General features: G+C 44.7%; 1 protein-coding gene across 3 annotated transcripts in view; it reads right to left on the reverse strand.

The window, feature by feature from the left end:
* Window positions 1-1,767: 1,767 nt before the first annotated feature.
* angptl5 (angiopoietin-like 5) overlaps window positions 1,768-19,993 on the reverse strand; it is a 38,738-nt gene continuing 20,512 nt past the window's right edge. For 2 of the 3 annotated variants that reach the window (XM_041199533.1, XM_041199531.1), the window contains 2 exons: window positions 14,424-14,609; window positions 1,768-2,445 (listed from right to left, as the gene is read on the reverse strand). In XM_041199533.1, coding sequence (XP_041055467.1) covers window positions 2,132-2,445; window positions 14,424-14,609 — 500 coding nt within the window. In that variant the 3' untranslated portion in view covers window positions 1,768-2,131. The remainder of the gene's footprint in view (window positions 2,446-14,423; window positions 14,610-19,993) is intronic. The other variant, XM_041199532.1, reaches the window with a different exon arrangement.

Below are 19,993 nucleotides of genomic sequence, written 5' to 3' on the forward strand. Positions count from 1 at the left end.
TGTGGGCGGGAATAGTCGGGAGGTCAGGAGGTTAGCCGGGGGGTTGGGGGAGTAGTCAGGCTGCAGTGTGTGGTCAGTGGGAGTCAGTACTATAATTACCCGGGAGTTAGAAGTGATTTTAATTCTTCTAATTCTTCTTTCCTGCGTAACTATTCCCGTAAGACAGTCAGAACCACCCAAAGTCTCCAATTTACATTGGGGTATCGGATGGTTCCCAATGCAGGGTAATTGCCCAACAGAAGTTTGAACTTCCTAGGCAATTGCTATGCAATCCTTACAGAGGGACCCCCAGTGCATCTTTGGGGTAATGCCCAGGTACGACGCCCTGGAGATTAGAGGTTATGGCCCAATATTTTGTTTTTATAATACTGTACAGATTAGATTGTAGATAGCAAAGTATGCAGACCACAAAATCTTCCCTCCAAATCAGACTATCATATTCTTTAGTTGATTTCAGGCACAATTAGGTTAAAATTCTCCCGCCATTAACTCTACCTCTATCTTCACAATTGCTGCCTGACCAGCTGAGTGTTTCCAGCATTTTTTCAATTCATTTTTCTAGCATCTGCAATATTTTGCTATTGTATTGGCATTGTAGGAGATAGTTAAAGATCTCCTTTCTTGAAGGAGCTTCCTGCTCAACTGAATCATAGAAAGGATTATTTTACAATCACTTTCTCTGATATCGGAAATAATGACTGTGCAGATTATCGGCTGACAAACATTTGCTTCATTAACACATTCAGGTTAAACAACTCAGGATAAACTGACACAATCCCTCCATCCACCAGAAAACTAGCAACTTACACAACAAGCGAAACCTCAAAGAAGACTTGCATATTTGCCCAGGAGCAGACCATTGTTTTACTGTTGTAAAATAAGTTAAACTATGTCTCATTACATGGTATTCCAATATTTTCACTACTGTTTCAAAATACATCCACAATTTGGACATTTTTTTGTGAAAAATGGAACCTAACAGACGTTCGTGAAAACAGGTGGTTTTGCTGAGAGTGCAGTGGGATGTGAGCTTGTTGTAAATTCAGATGCAAGGACCATCTGTATATCCCATAGTTACATTGCAGTGAAAAACTGAAGTAAGAAAATGCATTTATCACTGTGGCGTAATTCTATTAGTTAAAATAATTCAATGTCAATTATCCTGGGCATGTTGTTAAATGCTCACTTTGATACCAAGTTTGCTAAAGTTATTCTCAAAGGCACTGGGATCAATTGCAGTTATCCAAGATACAGGAGCCTACAAATTTAGATGAAGAAGAGTAGAAGATACTCAAGATGTAGCAGCCTCTTCTGAAGCATACGGGAAATAACTCCAAGAACTATATAGGAAAAATATATCCAAATAATTTCCCTAAAAAACTTGTGCCCTTTAAGTTTGACGTGGAAATGCAGCTTACATTTAACGGTGCTTCCACGCAAACATCGGGAAATTCAGCAGAACTACAGAAGGCCCTGATCATTCATTTAGCATGAATGTGAAATGAGATGCAATAACATAGGTGTACATCATAAAAAAAAATTTTAATGGGGTAGTTTGCAAATAGAACTGGGTGGAAGCGATGACTACCCAAATTCCCAGCCTCCAATGAGCAAATCCCACTGGTACCACCAATGTCAGCAGACAGCAAACCTACCCTAATATGTACCAAGATGAATGAAATATACACATCCAAAAACAACACATCATTTCGAAGGTGACATTTTCTGGGGGCCGGACTACATCAATGAATGTTTCAACAACATAAACAGAGCTCAATATATTTAATCCTTTCCAGTTCTATAAATATCACAGAATTTATAGATTTGCAATCTTAATCAGTTTCATGTATTTATTGATTAGCGCATTGTTATTAATAAATTGCTTGTAAAATGGTCATATATAAAAGAATTAAAAAACGAGTGCATGGTGAATAATTGTGATTACTATTAGTATTAGCAGTATATTGGTTTACAATGTGAAATATATAGGACATATAGGATAATAGCCACTCCTAAAAATGAAATCAAAACAATAAAAATTAGAGCTGTTAAAGATTGTGTTAATATGAATACAACATTCAATAATCATTTTTGAAGTTCAGAATCTTAGACAATGGCAGGTTGACCACACCTACAAATGTGGACGACATCGCAGGAGGTTCATTGAAACTGACTTAATCTTGATTGGCACCCCATTTTGTCTCCACGTCTCCCAACGAATATGGGAAGTAAGTGAATTTTCAGTCACTGGGTAAACCCCATTCAGGTTGGCCAGGCCACATTGATTGTACCACCAGCCAGTTTTATTCTGATAAACACTGCAGTTGTCAACAGACTTTGCTTCTATATTACACTGTGATTTACAACCATCATTGTCACGATCAAAAGTACTGAACAGCATTCCATTCTGATCATCCTGCATTCCAAACCCTCGAAAAGCATCCCCTGGAATAAATGAAAAATATGCCATTAGACTCCTATGAAGCCAAAAACTTTGTATGAAAATATGGCTTTTTCACATTGTAATTTTATATACACAATATGGAGAGAATTAAATCTAATTAAATAATACTGTATTTAAAAAAATACACTCACCTATATGGCATTCTACTTACAACTGTTCATTTTAGCTTAGTAAATTAATCAATTGCAACATAATTGCTAAAAAATAAAAAGTTGTTTGAAGGTGCACTCAAAAAGTATACATGATCCCTTCTTGATTTGGAACTATTTTGTTGTGGTATAATTCTAGATGTATTTGTGACTGTGTGCTGAGTATTTATAATTTCAGTTTGATGATTTCTGTGATATTATTTCTCTGAAGCAGGTACACTACATACCTAAACCACAACTCCAAACAAATTTAAGAACCGAAAAATATGCTGCCCTTATAAAATACATCCATCTTGTATTCCAGGGGTAATATGCCGCAATGAAAGACTTGACTAATAAACTAATACCGGCCCCAAAGAACAGTTTAAATTTCACTTCAGGAAAATACATGATCCTTGCTCGGTAACTACACTTAATAAAAGTGACTGGATTCTGAAGTCCTCGTGTTCCATTGGGAGTTTTATTAAATTATCGCTTTCCTATATAAGAAAAGTGATTCCACTGCAAAACTAATCAATTTGTTGTAAATGTTCAGGGATGCTCTGAGAGTGTGAAAGACTCTATATAAATGCAATTCTTTCTTTCTCACTGAGATCCAATATTGAGAACACGAAAGTCAAAATACAAAATCAGAACCACATTTGATTCCCTAAATCCTCTGCTAACATATCAATTAAAAATGCTCAAAAATCATTGTCATTTTCTAAAAGTGCATTTGTTTTAAACTGTAAAAATACATTAAAATGGATTCCTGATCAGGATTTGTTTTACATGAAGCAAGTACATTTTTTAGCTTTCCAGCTCATGAAATCCAGAAGAATAAATGGAGATTAAAAACACTGAGCTGAATTTTCTCATTGGGAATGAAGTCCCCCTCAGTGGGATTGAAGGTGAGACCTGAACCCATGCAGGTGAGCTGCATGACCCTGGGCAGCATTTTACTGGTGGTAGCATCCAGAGCCACCATCCAATTGCGAATGGGGGCCCAGCTCCCAGAGCTGTTGGCATAGCCAGAGGGCCAACAGCTTGGCAGCTTCACCATTAGAGGTGGCCAACGCTGAGTCTGCAGGAAGTAGGAAAGACAAGGTATGTTTTTTCTTACCTTGCCAGGACCAGGCAAGCCCCATAACTGGGGAGGGGTCCACCTTACAGCAATGGCCCCATAACTGGAGGGTCTGCCATTGCCATGGACAAAGGAGCGGCCATAAAAGAGAACACCCCCCTTCCCCTGGGGAAGCCGTTGGGAGGACACCAACATTTACCAGTGGTTTTCCAACACCAGTAAAATGCCAGTGGGAGCAGGAAATATTCTTTATTTGGGCACTTAAGAGTATAATTGGCTTCCAGTGGTTCTCACTGCTGGTAATATCGTGGCAACTGGAAGATGTCAGCCTTCCCTCCCAAAGTCTTCCACTGCCATTTCACTTGCCCTCCCACTTCCCAGCCCATCTCCAGGTGGTTGATAAAATGCAGTCCCTTGTCTATGCACCTGTTAGATGACTAACATAAAAAAAGTTTTACTTTTGGGCAGTGTACTACATTGCAGGTACACTGAAGTAATAAGTAGGTGAAACTCTTGGTACAAGGTAAACAGAAAAGATTCACCCTTTACCTTAAGTATTAGCAAATAAATTAATAAAACCTAAGCTATAAATGAAAATTGATAACCATGTGACATACTTACTACTTTTACTTTGAGAATGTTCTCACAAATGCACAATTTTAATTCATAATAGTTAATTTTTAATGCTTAATCCACAATTTTAAAAAAATCACAATGTCTTTTTATAAAACTAGGGTATCATTCATAACTTACAAAGATTACTCCAATGCAGTTAAGTAATTCATTTATTTGGAACAACACCTAACCACCTCCACTTTTGCTTGAAATGAAATCGCATTGTACAATAATCTGTATTACTTAAAGAATATTTTCTCTGCTTTCTCATTTGTATATTGACTGTGTCATAAATTACTTAGAGATTTTGCTAGAAAAATTCAGGATATTAATTGGAAGGCCTTTGAAATTCAGAAAGACAAATAAGACTGATCGAAAAAGTAAAACTTCAGTATTGGCAAGCAAGTTGTAACTGATACTAAAACATAAATTGCAGTCTGAAAGCTGTGTGCTCTATATTTTGAGAGCAGGTATGCCACCCAGCATGAAGTCAATGTTGAGACTGTGGACCAGATTTCAGCACGTTGGGAAAATTCTGCAGACATTTAAAATTGGCGATTGGAACCCAGATGTGGAAGATCTCCGCCCATGCCTGGCTGATACCAATTTTGCCGGAAGGTGAAAGAGGGCCGGGCGTGAATCACACAGATGGGATACACAAATCTGCTGGGCCATTTGAAATAGTTGTGAGTTTAAACAGACGCAATTTTTGCTGCTCCAAGTGCCTTAACCCACAGTGTGGGAGTCACGAATTTATGGTGGAGACAAAAATACTACTGAAGGTCTCATAAAAAGATGTGTATCCTTTGTGCAGAGCTTTGCAAAGTAATATGTTAAATACAGAAGCCTTACTTCAGAGATAAAGGTTGGTGGCAGACCACGAGGGAGGGGGTAAGGTTGTGGAGGAAGGAGGGCAGACCTGTGTGGCCCCTTAGGATTATTCCTTGCTTTGGGCAGCCAAGTGCAAGATAGGATAGACTGCCAGGCTCACTGGGTGAAGAGTGTGCAGCGAAAGAAGGAAGTTGAAAAAAATGGGTGCAGCTGCAGCATCTTCTTACATTTGGGCAAAGGAAAGGCAGCAGCAGCACTGTGTGGCCAGAGCCAGAGTACCCATACAGGAAACAAAAATAAAAATAAAAATGGCTGGAAAAACTCAGCAGGTCTGACAGCATCTGCGGAGAGGAACACAGTTAACGTTTCGAGTCTGTATGAATCTTCATCAGAACTGAGGAAATATAGAAATGAGGTGAAATATAAGCTGGTATAGGGGGATGGGACAGGTAGAGCTGGATAGAGGGCCAGTGATAGGCAGAAGAAAAGAAGAGATTGCCAAAGATATCGTAGACAAAAGGACAAAGGGGTGTTGACGGTGATGATATTAGCTAAGGAATGTGCTAATGGTGACATTAAAGATAGAAAGCAGGATGAGCAAATGACAGGTAGCCCTAGTGGGGGTGGAGTGGGGGGAAGGGATCAAAATGGGCTAAAAGGTGGAGATGAAACAATGGATGGAAATACATTTTTAAAGATGGAAATAGGTGGGAAAAGAAAAATGTATTAAAAAATTATAATTTATTGGAAAAAGGGGGTGGAGATGGAGGATAGGGTTCATGATCTGAAGTTGTTGAGCTCAATGTTAAGTCCGGAGGGATGTAAAGTGCCTAACTGGAAGATGAGGTGCTGTTCCCCTAGTTTGCGTTGAGCTTCACTGGAACATTGCAGCAGGCCAAGGACGGACATGTGGGCATGAGAGCAGGGTGGTGTGTTGAAATGGCAAGCAACAGGGACGCCACTTTCCAAAACAGTTCCTCTGACATGTATTCCTTCTTCCTTAACCGAGGTCTTCCACCCACGGTCGTTGACAGGGCCCTCAACCGTGTCCAGCCCATCTCCCGCGCATCCGCCCTCACACTTTCCTCTTCCTCCCAGAACCATGATAGGGTCCCCCTTGTCCTCATTTATCACCCCACCAGCCTCCGCAATCAAAGGACTACCCTCCGCCATTTCCACCAACTCCAGCATGATGCCACCACCAAACACATATTCCCTTTACCCCCCCTTGGTGGCATTCCACAGGGATCGTTCCCTCCGGGACACCCTGGTCCACTCCTCCATCACCCCCTACACCTCAACCCCGTCCCATGGCACCTTCCCATGCAACCGCAGAGGGTGCAACACCTGCCCCTTTACTTCACTCCTCCTTACTGTCCAAGGGCCCAAACACTCCTTTCAAGTGAAGCAGCACTTCACTTGCACTTCCCTCAATTTAGTCTACTACATTTGCTGCTCCCGTGTGGTCTTCTGTACACTGGAGAGACCAAACGCAGACTGGGTGACCGCTTTGCAGAACACCTTCGGTCTGTCTGCAAGCATGACCCAGACCTCCCTGTCGCTTGCCATTTCAACACACCACCCTGCTCTCATGCCCACATGTCCGTCCTTGGCTTGCTGCAATGTTCCAGTGAAGCTCAACGCAAACTGGAGGAAAAGCACCTCATCTTCCGACTAGGCACTTTACAGCCTTACAGACTTAATATTGTGTTCAACAATTTTAGATCATGAACTCTCTCCTCCATCCCCACCCCCTTTCCGATCACCCTTTTTCCGATAATTTATAATTTTTTAATACATTTTTCTTTTCCCACCTATTTCCATTATTTTTAAATGTATTTCCATCCATTATTTCATCTCCACCTTTCAGCCCATTTCGATCCCTTTCCCCCCACTCCACCCCCACCAGGGCTAACTGTCACTTGCTCATCCTGCTTTCTATCCTTAATGTCACCATTAGCACATTCCTTAGCTAATATCACCACCGTTAACACCCCTTTGTCCTTTTGTCTATGACATCTTTGGCAATCTCTTCTTTTCCTCCACCTATCACTGGCCCTCTATCTAGCTCTACCTGTCCCACCCCCCTCAATCAGCTTATATTTCACCTCATTTCTATATTTCCTTAGTTCTGATGAAGATTCATACGGACTCAAAATGTTAACTGTATTCCTCTCCGCAGATGCTGTCAGGCCTGCTGAGTTTTTCCAGCTATTTTTATTTTTATTTTTGTTTCAGATTTCCAGCATCCACAGTAGTTTGCTTTTGTACCCATACAGGAGTTTGCAGAGCTACCACAGAGCTCAGCAGGAAGGAGGAGAAGGCCGAGGAGGAGGAGATATTCCCCTAAGTAAAGGGTGCACCATCACTGAAGAAGTTTTCTGGGTGACCAAGAGGTAGTGCAGGTGACAGCTCTGAATTTCAAAAGAAATGGAAAAAGTATTTGTGCCATGGTGGAGGAAGACCTCGTGCCACAATCAGTCGATCCCCATGACCTGCCTGTTGCACTCAAGGTTACCACGGCTCGCAATTTCTATGTGACCTGTTTCTTCCAGGGATCTGCTGCAGACCTCTGATCTCTCAATCAGTCACCCACTGGTCCTCGCCAGTGTCACAAATGCCCTCTTTGTTCGGGTCAGGAGACACGTCAACTTCCCCACCGATGTGGTGTTGCAAATGCAGATCATGAAATCTCTCCTCCATCCTCACTCACTTTCCGATCCCCCCTTTTCCAATAATCCACAGTTGGTTTCCCATAGTTCAAGATGTGGTAGATTGTACCACATTGCTGTAATGCAGTAGTCGGAGACATTCATAAACAGAGTATCATTCCACTCCATGAACGTGCAGGTAGTGTTCCACCACAATTAGGCATTCTTGCATGAATGTGCAGGTTTCCCTTGCCTCTGCCGTGACTCATTTATTCTGAGGCATTCATACCTGCCAGAACTTTTCCAGCCCAGACTCCAGGTCTAAGGTTGGCTTCAAGGGGATAAAGGAGTACCCACTAAGGACTTGGCTGCTTACTCCATTGGGGCGATGGAGACTGGGTCTTGTCACTACAATAACAGCCACTTGCAGACAAGGACAGCCATCGAACAGGCTATTGGCCTGTTAAAGATGCAGTTCAGATGCCTTGACCACTTGGGTAGAGCACTCCAGTACTCGTCTACAAGTATGTTTGGGATAGTGATCGTTTGCTGTATGCTGTACAGTATTTTGCGCAGAGGGCCATTGACATTGAGAGGCCAGAAGCCAGCATAAGTCCAATATCATTGGAGGAGGAGGAGGGCAAGGAGGACCCCGTCAACTCCGATGAAGATGCCGCTGAGGAGGAGGGCAACAATGGTAGGTATCCTGAGAGGCAGGCCCAGGCACTGATGGTTGGAACTGTACAGGACACCATTGTTGCCAGAGACCATTTAATAGAGAAGCAGTTCACATAAGTAGCCTTGAGGACCTCACTGCACATCCAGCAGCAAAACCTTGGTGAGCCATTGCCGCATAAGTGCCTATTAACATTTTGCTGCACATCTTCCAGGAGATGCCCATCCTCAACAAGAGAGAATGCCAACTGCAACCCTTAGCATTCAATATCATCAGGGCTGAACCATGCATGCTCATCACTTCTGGATTCGTCATTATCCACAGGTTGTCCTCTTGATGCCTTTTAAAAATTGAGCCTGCAATTGTATGTTAGAGGCTGGCAATTAACCGGAGACCACTTCACCTTGTGTCTAGCCAAAGCCTGTCTACCAAGTCACGTCCATGTGTGCAGTGCGAGTTGAGACTCAGGACTGGCAGATATGAGTGCTGGGCCAACAGAAATGCTGAAATTTGACACTGTGAAGGAAAAAAACCACATGTGTCCTCACCACACCATCCCCCTCCTTCCACAGTGACCACCCACCACCAGCGCATAGTGGCATCATTGTGTGGCATCTACAGTATTCAGATCGGCAACTCTCTGAAGCTTCTAGACCTCTATCACCAAGAAAGACAAAGGTTTCACTCGAATGGGAGCTCACACACAGGCAAGCTTCACTCATACGCTCAGCCAGACTCTTCACTCATACCATCACTAAGAGATCGACTACTGGCTGCAGTCTCCATTCCCACTGGAGCTGCTGTTTTTTGTTTGCTTGGTAATTGTAGTTATTACTCTAAAATGACACACCACCAATTCCATTTCAGCAAGTACAGTCTATGTACAAGGTGTATGAAAGTAGCTATTAACATTGTATTCGTAAATGACACCACTGTGAACCATTTGGTGATTGAGGTGAAGAAGCACCCTGGTTCAGGAACACATATGTAGTGCTTCCCATGTTGCAATAGGGAGGTGGCGACAGGCTGCTCACCTCCCCAGCTATACAGCAGGAATATGGCGGCAAGCTTTATCATACAGTGACCCATTGGGGACCTACCTGAGACTGCTGATTCTGCATTTCTGCAAAGGTATCCATTGTCACTGGCAGATGTGCCATAGCACAGATCCCTTAGCATGCAAACCATCCTGCGTACTCCCCCTAAACCAACTTCCCAATCTGTTTCATGCACTAATAGCAACGCCTCCATCATTGGTACCACACTCAAATGTGCCTCTAACACAATCTTTGGCACTATTATAGATGATTCACCACTTCAGATACTGAGCTTGGACAGCACCCTAATAATCTCCATTACAGTTTCCTCAACTGAACGAACCGCCCTCAACCACACTGACCTACCCCTAGTCCTTGCCATCTCTCTTGTATTGCGAGCCCTGCAAGTACAAAATACAGGCCGGAATTTTCCAGCTCCTTTGGTGTTGTGTGTCATGGTGTTGGGGGGTGGAGACACAATATGATGAGAAGGCCAAAAATCTTTTTCACGCCAGCGTGAAATCACAGCGGGATCATCAGATGGTGTCCGTAATGGCGGAATGCTAATCCCACTGGAGGCCGGTGTGAACCCAATTTTCATCCTGGTAATGGGATGCAAAGTAAGGCCTGACCAGAATCTTCCCCCCATTCCAGATTTACCATTACACTGGTGGGAAAACACGCTGGCCCAGAACAGACTAGACAAGTGTGATGTGCCTCGGGTCTGCTTTGGAACACCATACTCAGATGGTGGGCAGGTGGAAGGTGAGGTCAGGGGGGGTTGACAGTGATGGGGGAAATGATATGGGTGACTGGGAGAGGGGAAAGGAAAGGACAGGGAAACTTAAAGACTGCCATGGCTGTTGAAACTGAAAGTGAGCGGAGCCTCATGTTGAATGGGCACAGGCGTAAACAGTGGGTGGGTGGAGATGCAGGTCGATTCAGATGGACAACTGAAAGAGGACCCCAGCAGGAAGCATTGAAAATGCTCAGGACAGTAAGGTGAATGTGATGGAGGAAGCCTCCGCCTGCATGGGAGAATGCTTGCACAAGGCTCCGAAAGGCCCTGCCACAAACACACACTTCTCCCTCCACAATCACTGCATGCAGCTGAACTTCTAGTGGAGGGGTTCTGGGGCGGGGGTGGATGGGGGGCTGCAATGGGAGGACTCACGAAGCCTGTAAATGATGCTGAGAGACAACACCACACATTATTCAGTGAAAGTGATTATATTTTTTGATTATAAAGTGACAAAAGGTGTTCACCCTGCAACCACTTGTGATCAGAATTTCTTAACTTTTCGAGCCCTAACACTTCTTCTAGGTGCTGCCCTGACATCAGCAGCGGGGTTGGAGACAGCCTGTGCAATGGTTGGCCTTGTTGCCTCTGATGGCTTTGGCAAGCTTCTTCTGGAAAGCCAAGGCCTTGAAGGTCCTGGCTTGCCTTGGCTTTCTTCCGTGGGCCAGCTCTGCAGTGGCAGACGACAAGGTTGAGGGGGATCACAGGCAAAGAGAACTCAGAGGGAGCAGACAGCCTCTGAGATTCCTGAGTGGATGACTCAGGGGTGTCCAGCTGCTGCTCCTCATACCTTTGGGTGCCCAATAGCCCCAGCCTGACTCCTTAAGGGGAAGGAGCACCTGAAGAGACATTGAGGTGCCCTGTTTTCCTCTCGTGTTGTCACTGCAGGAACTCATCCATGGCTACCATGATGGGATGCAGGTCTGCATAACGTCTGTCATCCTTTGCGTGGAGACCTCCATGCATGCACAAGTGGGCCACTTCATCAGAGAGCAGGCGAGCACTCTCCTCCAACTCACGTGCCACTCTGCTGAGGGCTTCCAACAGCTGTGCGTAATGTTCCCTACCTTCTGTTGACTCTCCACGATGTGTTGGAAGGACAAATCCAGAGGCTCATCATTTGACTCGGACCTCACAGATGCCTCTTCCCCAGCAATCCTCCAAGTGCTGGGGAGCTCAGCTGAGCCTGCCTCCTCCTGCTGCGGACACAAGTCCGTACAATGACCACCAGATTGTGAACCCAAGCCTGCTCTAGATCTATGTCCCACCAAAGTGTGTGTTTCTGCCCTAGTGGAGGTATGGGTAATTGCTGTGGTGGGTCTTCCAGGCTGCTTATTTCCAGCTCTTCAATGGAGGAAGTGTCCTCTTCTCTGAAGGTGAGGACCTGATTGGAGCTGAGGCACTGAATAGCTGAGGATGTCAGTCACTTGGCAGAACTCCCTGTAAACCAAAGTGGAGATAATTAGTGCACGACAGCAGAGTCAAAAGCAGGAGGGAGAGCATTTACAGTTGCATTGAGAGAGGGATGATGTGATGCAGGATCCTCACGGGGGTGTTTGCTGACGATCTCAACCTCATCACAGGCAGGGTCCACGTCCTCACCTGACAGCGCGATGGCACGCTTCTCAAAGTGAGTGAGATGCCTAATGTGGGCAACTCCACCCCCGGTCCGGGACCTCTCCCTGCTGCTGTGAGCCTGCATGAAAACAGATGGAGAGAGTGTGAGCAGGACACATAGCACTGCGTGGAATGTTTATGTGGTGAGCAGAGCCATGGATGGAATGAGGGCATGAGCTCTAGAGGATATGAGCCTGATGGAGATGTGAGGGTGTCTGTGAGAGTTCATGGTGTTGTCCCTTGAGGTGTGAGATCCTTTTGGATGTGTGATGAGTTTGTGAGTGTGTGAGTTGAGAGTGATGAGGTGGTTGACTTACCCTGATGGAATGGATGAGAGCATTCATCCTCTTCCTGCACTGGATGCCTAACCTCTTCTGTGCTCCGGTGGAGCTGACCGCCACTGCCACCGCCACCCAGGCCAGATTGGTGACTCTGGTGGACCTCCTGTGGTTGGAGCGGGGTTAGAGGACATCATGGCAGCCTTCCACTGTGCCCAACAGGTGCCCCAGAGAGGTGTCACTAAATTTTGGGCTGCCATATTCTTTGCTTTTGAGGCCATCTGTCTCCTGGAGCAGTCCTGGTCTAAAGACCTGAAGTAGGCATGCGCTCTGGTGGACTTTAAATATGGCGCTTGGACCAAGGAAGCATTGAGGTCACGGCGTGCCAGGCAAATCCAAGCTCGCCCGCCAGCGATCTGCAGTGTTTCCATGAATGCACTATTAATGAGGCGGGACATGCTGGGAATGGGATGATATGATGCAAAAACTCGCTTTTGCAGCCGGCATGCAAAATGGCTTTTTTCACGGCCACTACCGTACTTAGAGCAAAACTGGGGTGATTCCACCCGCACAATAATGTAAGCCCATTTTGTCTGGCATCCAGGGATGAAACTCATCAAACTGGCAGTGGATATAACTGGGCATTCATGTGACCCCCAGTGACTACTTGGACCTGTATGAGAGCCTTGGCCATACATTCATCCATGTGCCAATGTATGTGCTAAGTGTGCCCTAGCTTGGGCATCATTCAGCTATCAACTATCACAGGGACATATATGTGCTTCTGCTAAACAACTCACTTTGCCAGAGCACAGCAGGGCATGCAACCAATTTTGGCACTGGACCCCTGCTGGATTCGCTGTGGTTGCTATCTCCTGTCATACTCACTTGGTGATGCTGGAAGCATTCCTGCTACCTCTTGGGTAGAGAATGTTCCTCCTGTGTTGCACCTCCTGGACCAGAATCTTGAGGTCCTGGTCACAGAACCTGGATGCCATCTCTCTCTTCTGGAGCTGTTCTCCCTTGTGACATTTTGGCATGACAATAAAGAAATCACATGGGCACGTAAGGCTTCTCTCTTCACTCGGTTCAACACATAACCTGTATCCGTTAGCATTAGGAAAATGATTATGTAGTTGAATGCTGACTAATGTTTGAATGCTGGGTGGCCTGACATTTGTTGTTTTCACGCCAACATGGCATGGTGGCTTCCCGAGCGAACATGCCTCTGCCGGCGTGCTCCCTCTGTGTCACACTTGGCTGCAATGACAGTGTGCTGCTGTGAGGATAATGGATATTTGGGTGCGCACACTCTGACAGATGGGTGATGAAAGGTTAAGTGAATGGGCAAAGGTTCTCTAAGCAGTGTCTAAAATTCAGCCCCTATGACAATCTCAGTTAATGCAGAGTATCAGGATCTGCTGAAGTACCAAGATGCAGTCATCTGCATGGCTGGGCCTTGTGAAGGTTTGCTGGTATTCAGTTGCTGCTGTGTGGTCTTTCATTAAACATGATCAAGAGGCAGCATTAAAATCTATGGTTCCAATGGAAGGCCCACAATGTGTAATTAATTAGTTGGCCAACAATTACAGTCCTTACTCACCTGACTGCTGACAGACATCTCCTCCCACGAGTCTGCAACATGCCATTAGCTTCCTTCCTCACAACAGGAACAGAGTCCAGGGTGGCCCTTTGTTTCGGTCCTCAATTGTGATCTGCCCCCACCCTCTGCCTCTGATCTGCTTCCAGGGGTTGGCAGACCTGTGTCGACCAAGTCCCGCACCCCTCCAGAGTGAAAGTTGAGCATAATGGGGCCCTTTTTATCGAGGCAGGTCTGCCAAGTCCGGAAATTTCCTAACTCAAACTACCCACATCAGTTGTTGTGATCTGATGACCTGCACCTGTAAGGGGCCATATCTTAAACTACTGTCAATCATTACCTATCTCAACAGGATATAATGTAGTCATCCTTTGACTTGTAGTCCGTCTGCAAACAGCAATATTAGACGTCAAATGTACTGTACTTAAACCTCCAAGTGAACATTATCTGTATATAGCCTTATCTTCAAATAAAGAACCAACCATATTGTTTCACTAACCCTTGTGTATGATTGGTACGTTTAAGTCAAAGAGAAAAAGAATGTAACGCCTGACTTAATGACTTGTGGTATCAATTGAGGGATATATCGGTTACTTTAGATGAAATTACAAACAAATCTACAAAGAGCCTAAACTAATCATACCAGCAGTTCCAGTAAAATGTCCAAAGTGGATTTTGAACTGTTCATTTTCATCATCAATATAAAAATCTTCATAAGATGCATAAGCTGTGCTTTCATCATCTGATTCGAAGGCCACAAGAAGACTGAACTTGGTGTTTTTCTGATTCACTATATGGAAGATATTTCTTAACCCGAGCCAGAACTCACCTGTTTGAAAATCAGAAAGTAAATTAGTGATGAAAATATTAAACTTCTTCTCCTGACCCTATAACTGTAAAAAAAAACCCCCAGAAAATGTAGGTCTGCCAACATCTGTAACGAGGAAAGATAGTTTAGCATTTTAGTTGTACAACATGTCGTAGCAGCAATCAGCTAAAAGTTGAACATATGAAACAGAACTAAACAAAATAAAGAGTTGGGAGGAATGAGAAACATAAAATTCAGAATTTTAAAAATTGGGCTCACTAGTATCCATTTTCTGAGCGCTATTAGTGCCCTTTGAGCTCCAGGAGCTCCAAAGTGGCTGTACCTATTGCGTTTCAAGAAGGCAACTCACCAGCACCTCATCAAGGGCAATTAGAGAGGGGCAATAAATGTTGCCTAGCTAGCCACGTCCACATTCTGTGAAAGAATAAAAAGAAATGGTGTCCGTGATGCATGCAAGGCATGCCTTTCTGGACTAGGAAAAAGGCAGTGAACATCTGCCGAAAATGTGCAGAGTAGGCAGATCATGACATCAATCAGTGGGTAATGCTAATTTGACACCAGTGGTGCCATTTTGGAGCTCAACAATCCAACCAATGCTCTCTGTCAACCTCGCACAGATACACACATGTTCAGCAACAGGAAGAACTCCCACAAGTTATTTGAAGGGATCATCAACTACCTACAGGTTAGTTATTCATTGATTCTCTCTGACTATGGCTATGATTCTACAGTGTTTGGTGCTTTTTACAGTTGTTTCAAGGTGCCAAAGTCTACAAGGAGTTCTATGGCAGCTGTTGAAGAACTTCTTGTGGAATTCAAGATTTCTGCACAAAACAGTTGCTCCCAGAAAAGGGTGCATTATTAGGCATTCCCTTTGGAATACGGCATAACTAGAAGAATGAGCAGAGGTCTCAGAGACCATGGCAAACTGCTGGAGAGGGAGGAGAGAGATGAGGAGAGGGCTCTCAGCAGGAGAGCTTATCCACTCAGGGTGTTCAGAGACCAATTCTCCTACCTGAGCCTCTGTGCTGAACAATGAGGTATGAAGTGTCTGTGCTTCAGTAAGGAGGTCCTCACCGAAATCTGACACCTACTGCATCCAACATTAGAGCAGGCCAAGGACCGCATTGTCAATGGCTGTTAAGGTGACTGCGATAATTAACATTTATGTCTGGCTCTTTCAGGCTGAAAGATTTTTGCAACATTTCCCAGTTTGCCATCCATTGTTGTCTCAGGGAGGTCACTGGGACTCTCTATTCAAAGAGAGATAATTACATTTTATTTCCTCTTGCCAGAGGCCAGCAGATTGAGAGAGCCTGCGGTTTTACTAAGATTGCAGGATTCCTCACAGTGCAGGGTTTAATCACTTTGCAGTCTTGCATGTCAACTTTGCCATATACTGGAACTAAAATGGATTCCATCCCATCAACTGACATGTGACCATAGGCAGTAAATCATTCCTATGATCCAGACAGCAGTCATGATGCCTTCATTCTGTGGCAGTCTGCTGTACCAGCTGCATTTGAGTTATCATAGCCAAACAAAGAGTGGCAACAAGGTGACAAGGGCTGGCTGCTTACAACATGGCTCATGACTCTGATGTATGAGAAGCCGAGACTGCAGCCGGGCAAGGTCAGCTTGCTATCAGTGGGTTTCTTATAGGAAAACTGACAGGCACCACTCAGGGCAGCAAAGTCAACACACTACACACAGCTTCACATGCCCTGGTCCTCCCTGCAGCAGAGTACTGCTGCTCACCCTGGCTTAGGAGCCACCACACAAACATGGTAGATTTTTACCTCCAGGAAGTCACAAGGATTATTGCTGGGACAATGAGACTAACACAGCTTGAGTAGCTTCCTGTGCTAGTACATTTTCAACCTCCTGATGTCCACAGGGAAAACATCTTTCTCAAAGAACGCCATCAGCTGATAGCTAACAAAGGACTCCCATTGACACAGGACCTTATAAAAGTCCCATGCACTCGCCTGAAATCCAAAGCCCCCACTGGAACACACACCAGACCCTACAAATTAAGGAAAGCCACATATCTCGATGATAGACCTCCTAGTTGACTGAAAACTTCGCCAACTGCAGCCTGGTAACTGACCTGAGTGGTGAAGTCACAAATTTCAACCTTCCATGGACAAGCTGGACAAGCCTCGACCACTTGAGGTCAGCCCAGGAAAGATGTGGCCACTTGCTCCACAAGTGGAACATGAGGAACAGCTCAAATTGTGACTGTAGCCATCCAAGTCAGACCATCACCCACATGCTGAACCTCTGCCCTGAGAGATCCATTCCTGGTAACATCACAACCATTCACACTGCACCTGACGCCGATGAATGGATTGCTAGTCTCAACATCAAAATATAACTGCTTCCCTAGCCATTCGAATACTCAAAAAGCTGTTGCCATCATGGCTTTGGATTACAGTATGTAAGGGGTTTGCAAGGTGTCACAGCATCCAGCAATCTGTCTTCCAACAGGCTAGGAGTGGCAGAGGCTCAATGAGGCATGGACCTGCTGTTTTCGCTCTGGAAGACTGCATTTGTCCTCCCATCCCTGCCACTTCAATGTCCTTGCCAGTTGCTAGTCAGTCAGCCATCCCAGATTGCTGCCACCCATACCGAGATGGTTTAGTCTGCAGCCAGGCTGTCTAGGCCAGGAGCTCCTTGACGTTGTCTTCTGAGGCCATTCCCAGTTTCCTCCAAGACAGCAGCCTTCCACCAGTCATGCTGCAGCACTGGGGCAGCAATGCCTACGAGCACTTGAACAGGCAAATGAACAAGGGTCATTAATTGATTTTTGTATGCAATATGGCATGATTTCACTTAAATAATGGGTTTAAGATATTTATTTTGTGATTACTTTTACGTTTGTTGGGGGCAACGTGATGGTCAGTGACAAATGAGGAATTGGGGTTGTTGCTTCTTGTTTCATACCTGGACAATTTCTTCATTAATAAACCGCCACAAGCCTTGAAACCCGCTATTACAAGTATTGCAGGGCCCCTCCAGGTCTAGGCAGAAGTATTGTTATAGTATATCAATGGTCTACTCTATCACATTTCATGACTTTCACAGCCGAACCGGCTGAGGTGAGGCCATGATACCAAAACTGGACAATACAGATCCTGGAAATGGCTGTGTTTTCTATTCTTAAGCAAGGTGAGCTCTGCTGTAGTGTTCTTTAAAAGGCCACGCACCTGACTGCATGTAATTAAAATTTATAGGACTTTTTCTATTGGCAAGTGTCTGAAAGTAGTCAGGAGTGCTTTAGATGATGTTTTGGTCCATTTGCCAGAGAATGTTGCCACATGCACACAGGGCTAACAGAGGAGTCCACTAATCTGCACAAAGTCTGCAATAGGTATAGAGCAGCAGTGACAGTGCTTCTGGATCTTCAGTACTGTCACGAAACTATAATATTTTTCATGATATTATTGTAGGCTTATGGGTGTGAGTGTGGTTGGTTCTGTCTGTGCGACTAATTTAATTGAATCAGAGTCAGGTAGACCGCAAGGTTGCAATTATCAAAAGAGTTATGTGTAAATCAGACTTTTGAAATGGAGATGGGTAAGCTAGGATGAGGGTCTCACAGATAAGGTGTGAAGGGAATTTGCATTTTAAAGGAAGCGGAAAGGTGTTTAGTTTTAAAGGAATAGGAGGATGTTTACAACTAACAAGATAAATAGGGAAAGGTGATCATGTTTATTTTTCCCAAAAGGAAAGAGGCCATATTGACAACATGAAAGATTTTTATATTATGGCAAAAGTAAATTTCCAAAGATCTGTAGAACAATGGAATTTACAGATTAAAGGGAGAGAAAATATATATAAAGAGGATGGAAGGCTATGTAGGGAGTGTGGCCATGTGAGATCGAAAGTTACACCACGTGAAGTAGCCCTTGAGGAAAAGCCTCCAGCCACTTTAGCAGAAGTCTGCTGTGTCTAGTAACTAAAGTTGTATTAAAGGCCTTTGGAATTCCACAGTCGAGTGAGTGCTGTGGTAACCTTGCCTGGTTGATTTTATAATTTCAAATCTATTTTGGACTGTTGCCTTAAAGGGGGTGGGGGGGTGTGTAGTTGGGAGCTTGTTTAATTAAGAATTTTGGGAACTGTTGAGACGAAATAACTGTGTAACAGTAGCTTTGTATGTGCTTATTGTTTTATCCTTTCCATTTGTTAATAAATGTTTTAACTTCGTTTTAAAATCTCTAAAGGTGTTAGTGGACTCAATTCTTCTGAATTCAATGCATAAGCCTTCTCGTAATAAATGCAAATCACAAAACCGTTGTGATAGGGTGGCCAAGTTTCCCTTGTGGATTTGGTCCACCTGACACACATCACCTGCCATACCATAACAGTAGAAGAAGCAGAGAGGGCAAGCTCTGCCCCACATCATCTGTCAAGTTGGAGCCAGACTGTTCCATGGTCTTTGTTAATGACAGGAGGCTATCTGGCAGGCATGTCCCCAGTGTGCATGACCATTCATCACAGTCTCATGTCACCCCATCAAGGTCCTCATCTGAATCCTCTGCAGCAGTACTTGTTTGCCACCTCGTCAGCTGATGAGCTGGCAAACAAACTATTGTTCACCCTAGCATCTTACAGCCCACTCCTGCCCAGTGACTCACCATGTAGTGATTCCAACGTTGTGCTATCCTCCAAGTAAAGTGCAATGCCAATGTCTAAACTGATGGTTGCGAGTGTCAGATAGGGTGATGGAACCTCTTCATCAGTGCTGTACTATTGCTGTTTCCCTTATGCCTTGGGCTCATGTGGCTAGGCAGGTGGTAGTTTTTGGGTAACTGAAAGCAGGAACTCAGAAGAGGAAGAGTGGTATAAGGGTAAGATCAGAAGCTAGGGATCCAAGGTCAAACCGTCAGCAGCTTTCTCATCACGCCAGATAACAGGATGAGAGTGTGCTGGGCATTAAGAAGAGGTATAAAGCAGAAAGATCCCCCCATCTTCAATGTTCTCAGTGACTTTGGATGTTGGGGACCTGGTGTAGCTGGTCATATAATGCAGAGAGCCATCTCCACTGTAGTGTTCAGGAGTTGCAGGCATCACAGTCACCTGCAGGCCAACCCCTTTCTGTTGTGTGCAATATTTTGCGAGAGAAGGCAGAATGGCAGTGGTTATGTAGCACTTTGTTTGGGCAATGTGTTGCCATTGTTGAATCGCTGGAGACATGGGGAGGCAGTGAGAGGTGGGTGTGAGGCTGGCAGCATTGGTAGTAGTGTGAGGGCAACTGGAGTAGCTGGATGTTAGGCGTCAGCCCTGAGAGCCAGGGAGATCTGCTGAGTGAGTGTTGGGGCTGTGGTCATTGAGCAGCATTACAGGCTTGTGTTGTGGTGGACATAAGTCATGTGATGTTG

The sequence above is a fragment of the Carcharodon carcharias genome, chromosome 11 (assembly GCF_017639515.1).
Source record: "Carcharodon carcharias isolate sCarCar2 chromosome 11, sCarCar2.pri, whole genome shotgun sequence".
Classification (NCBI taxonomy): domain Eukaryota; kingdom Metazoa; phylum Chordata; class Chondrichthyes; order Lamniformes; family Lamnidae; genus Carcharodon; species Carcharodon carcharias.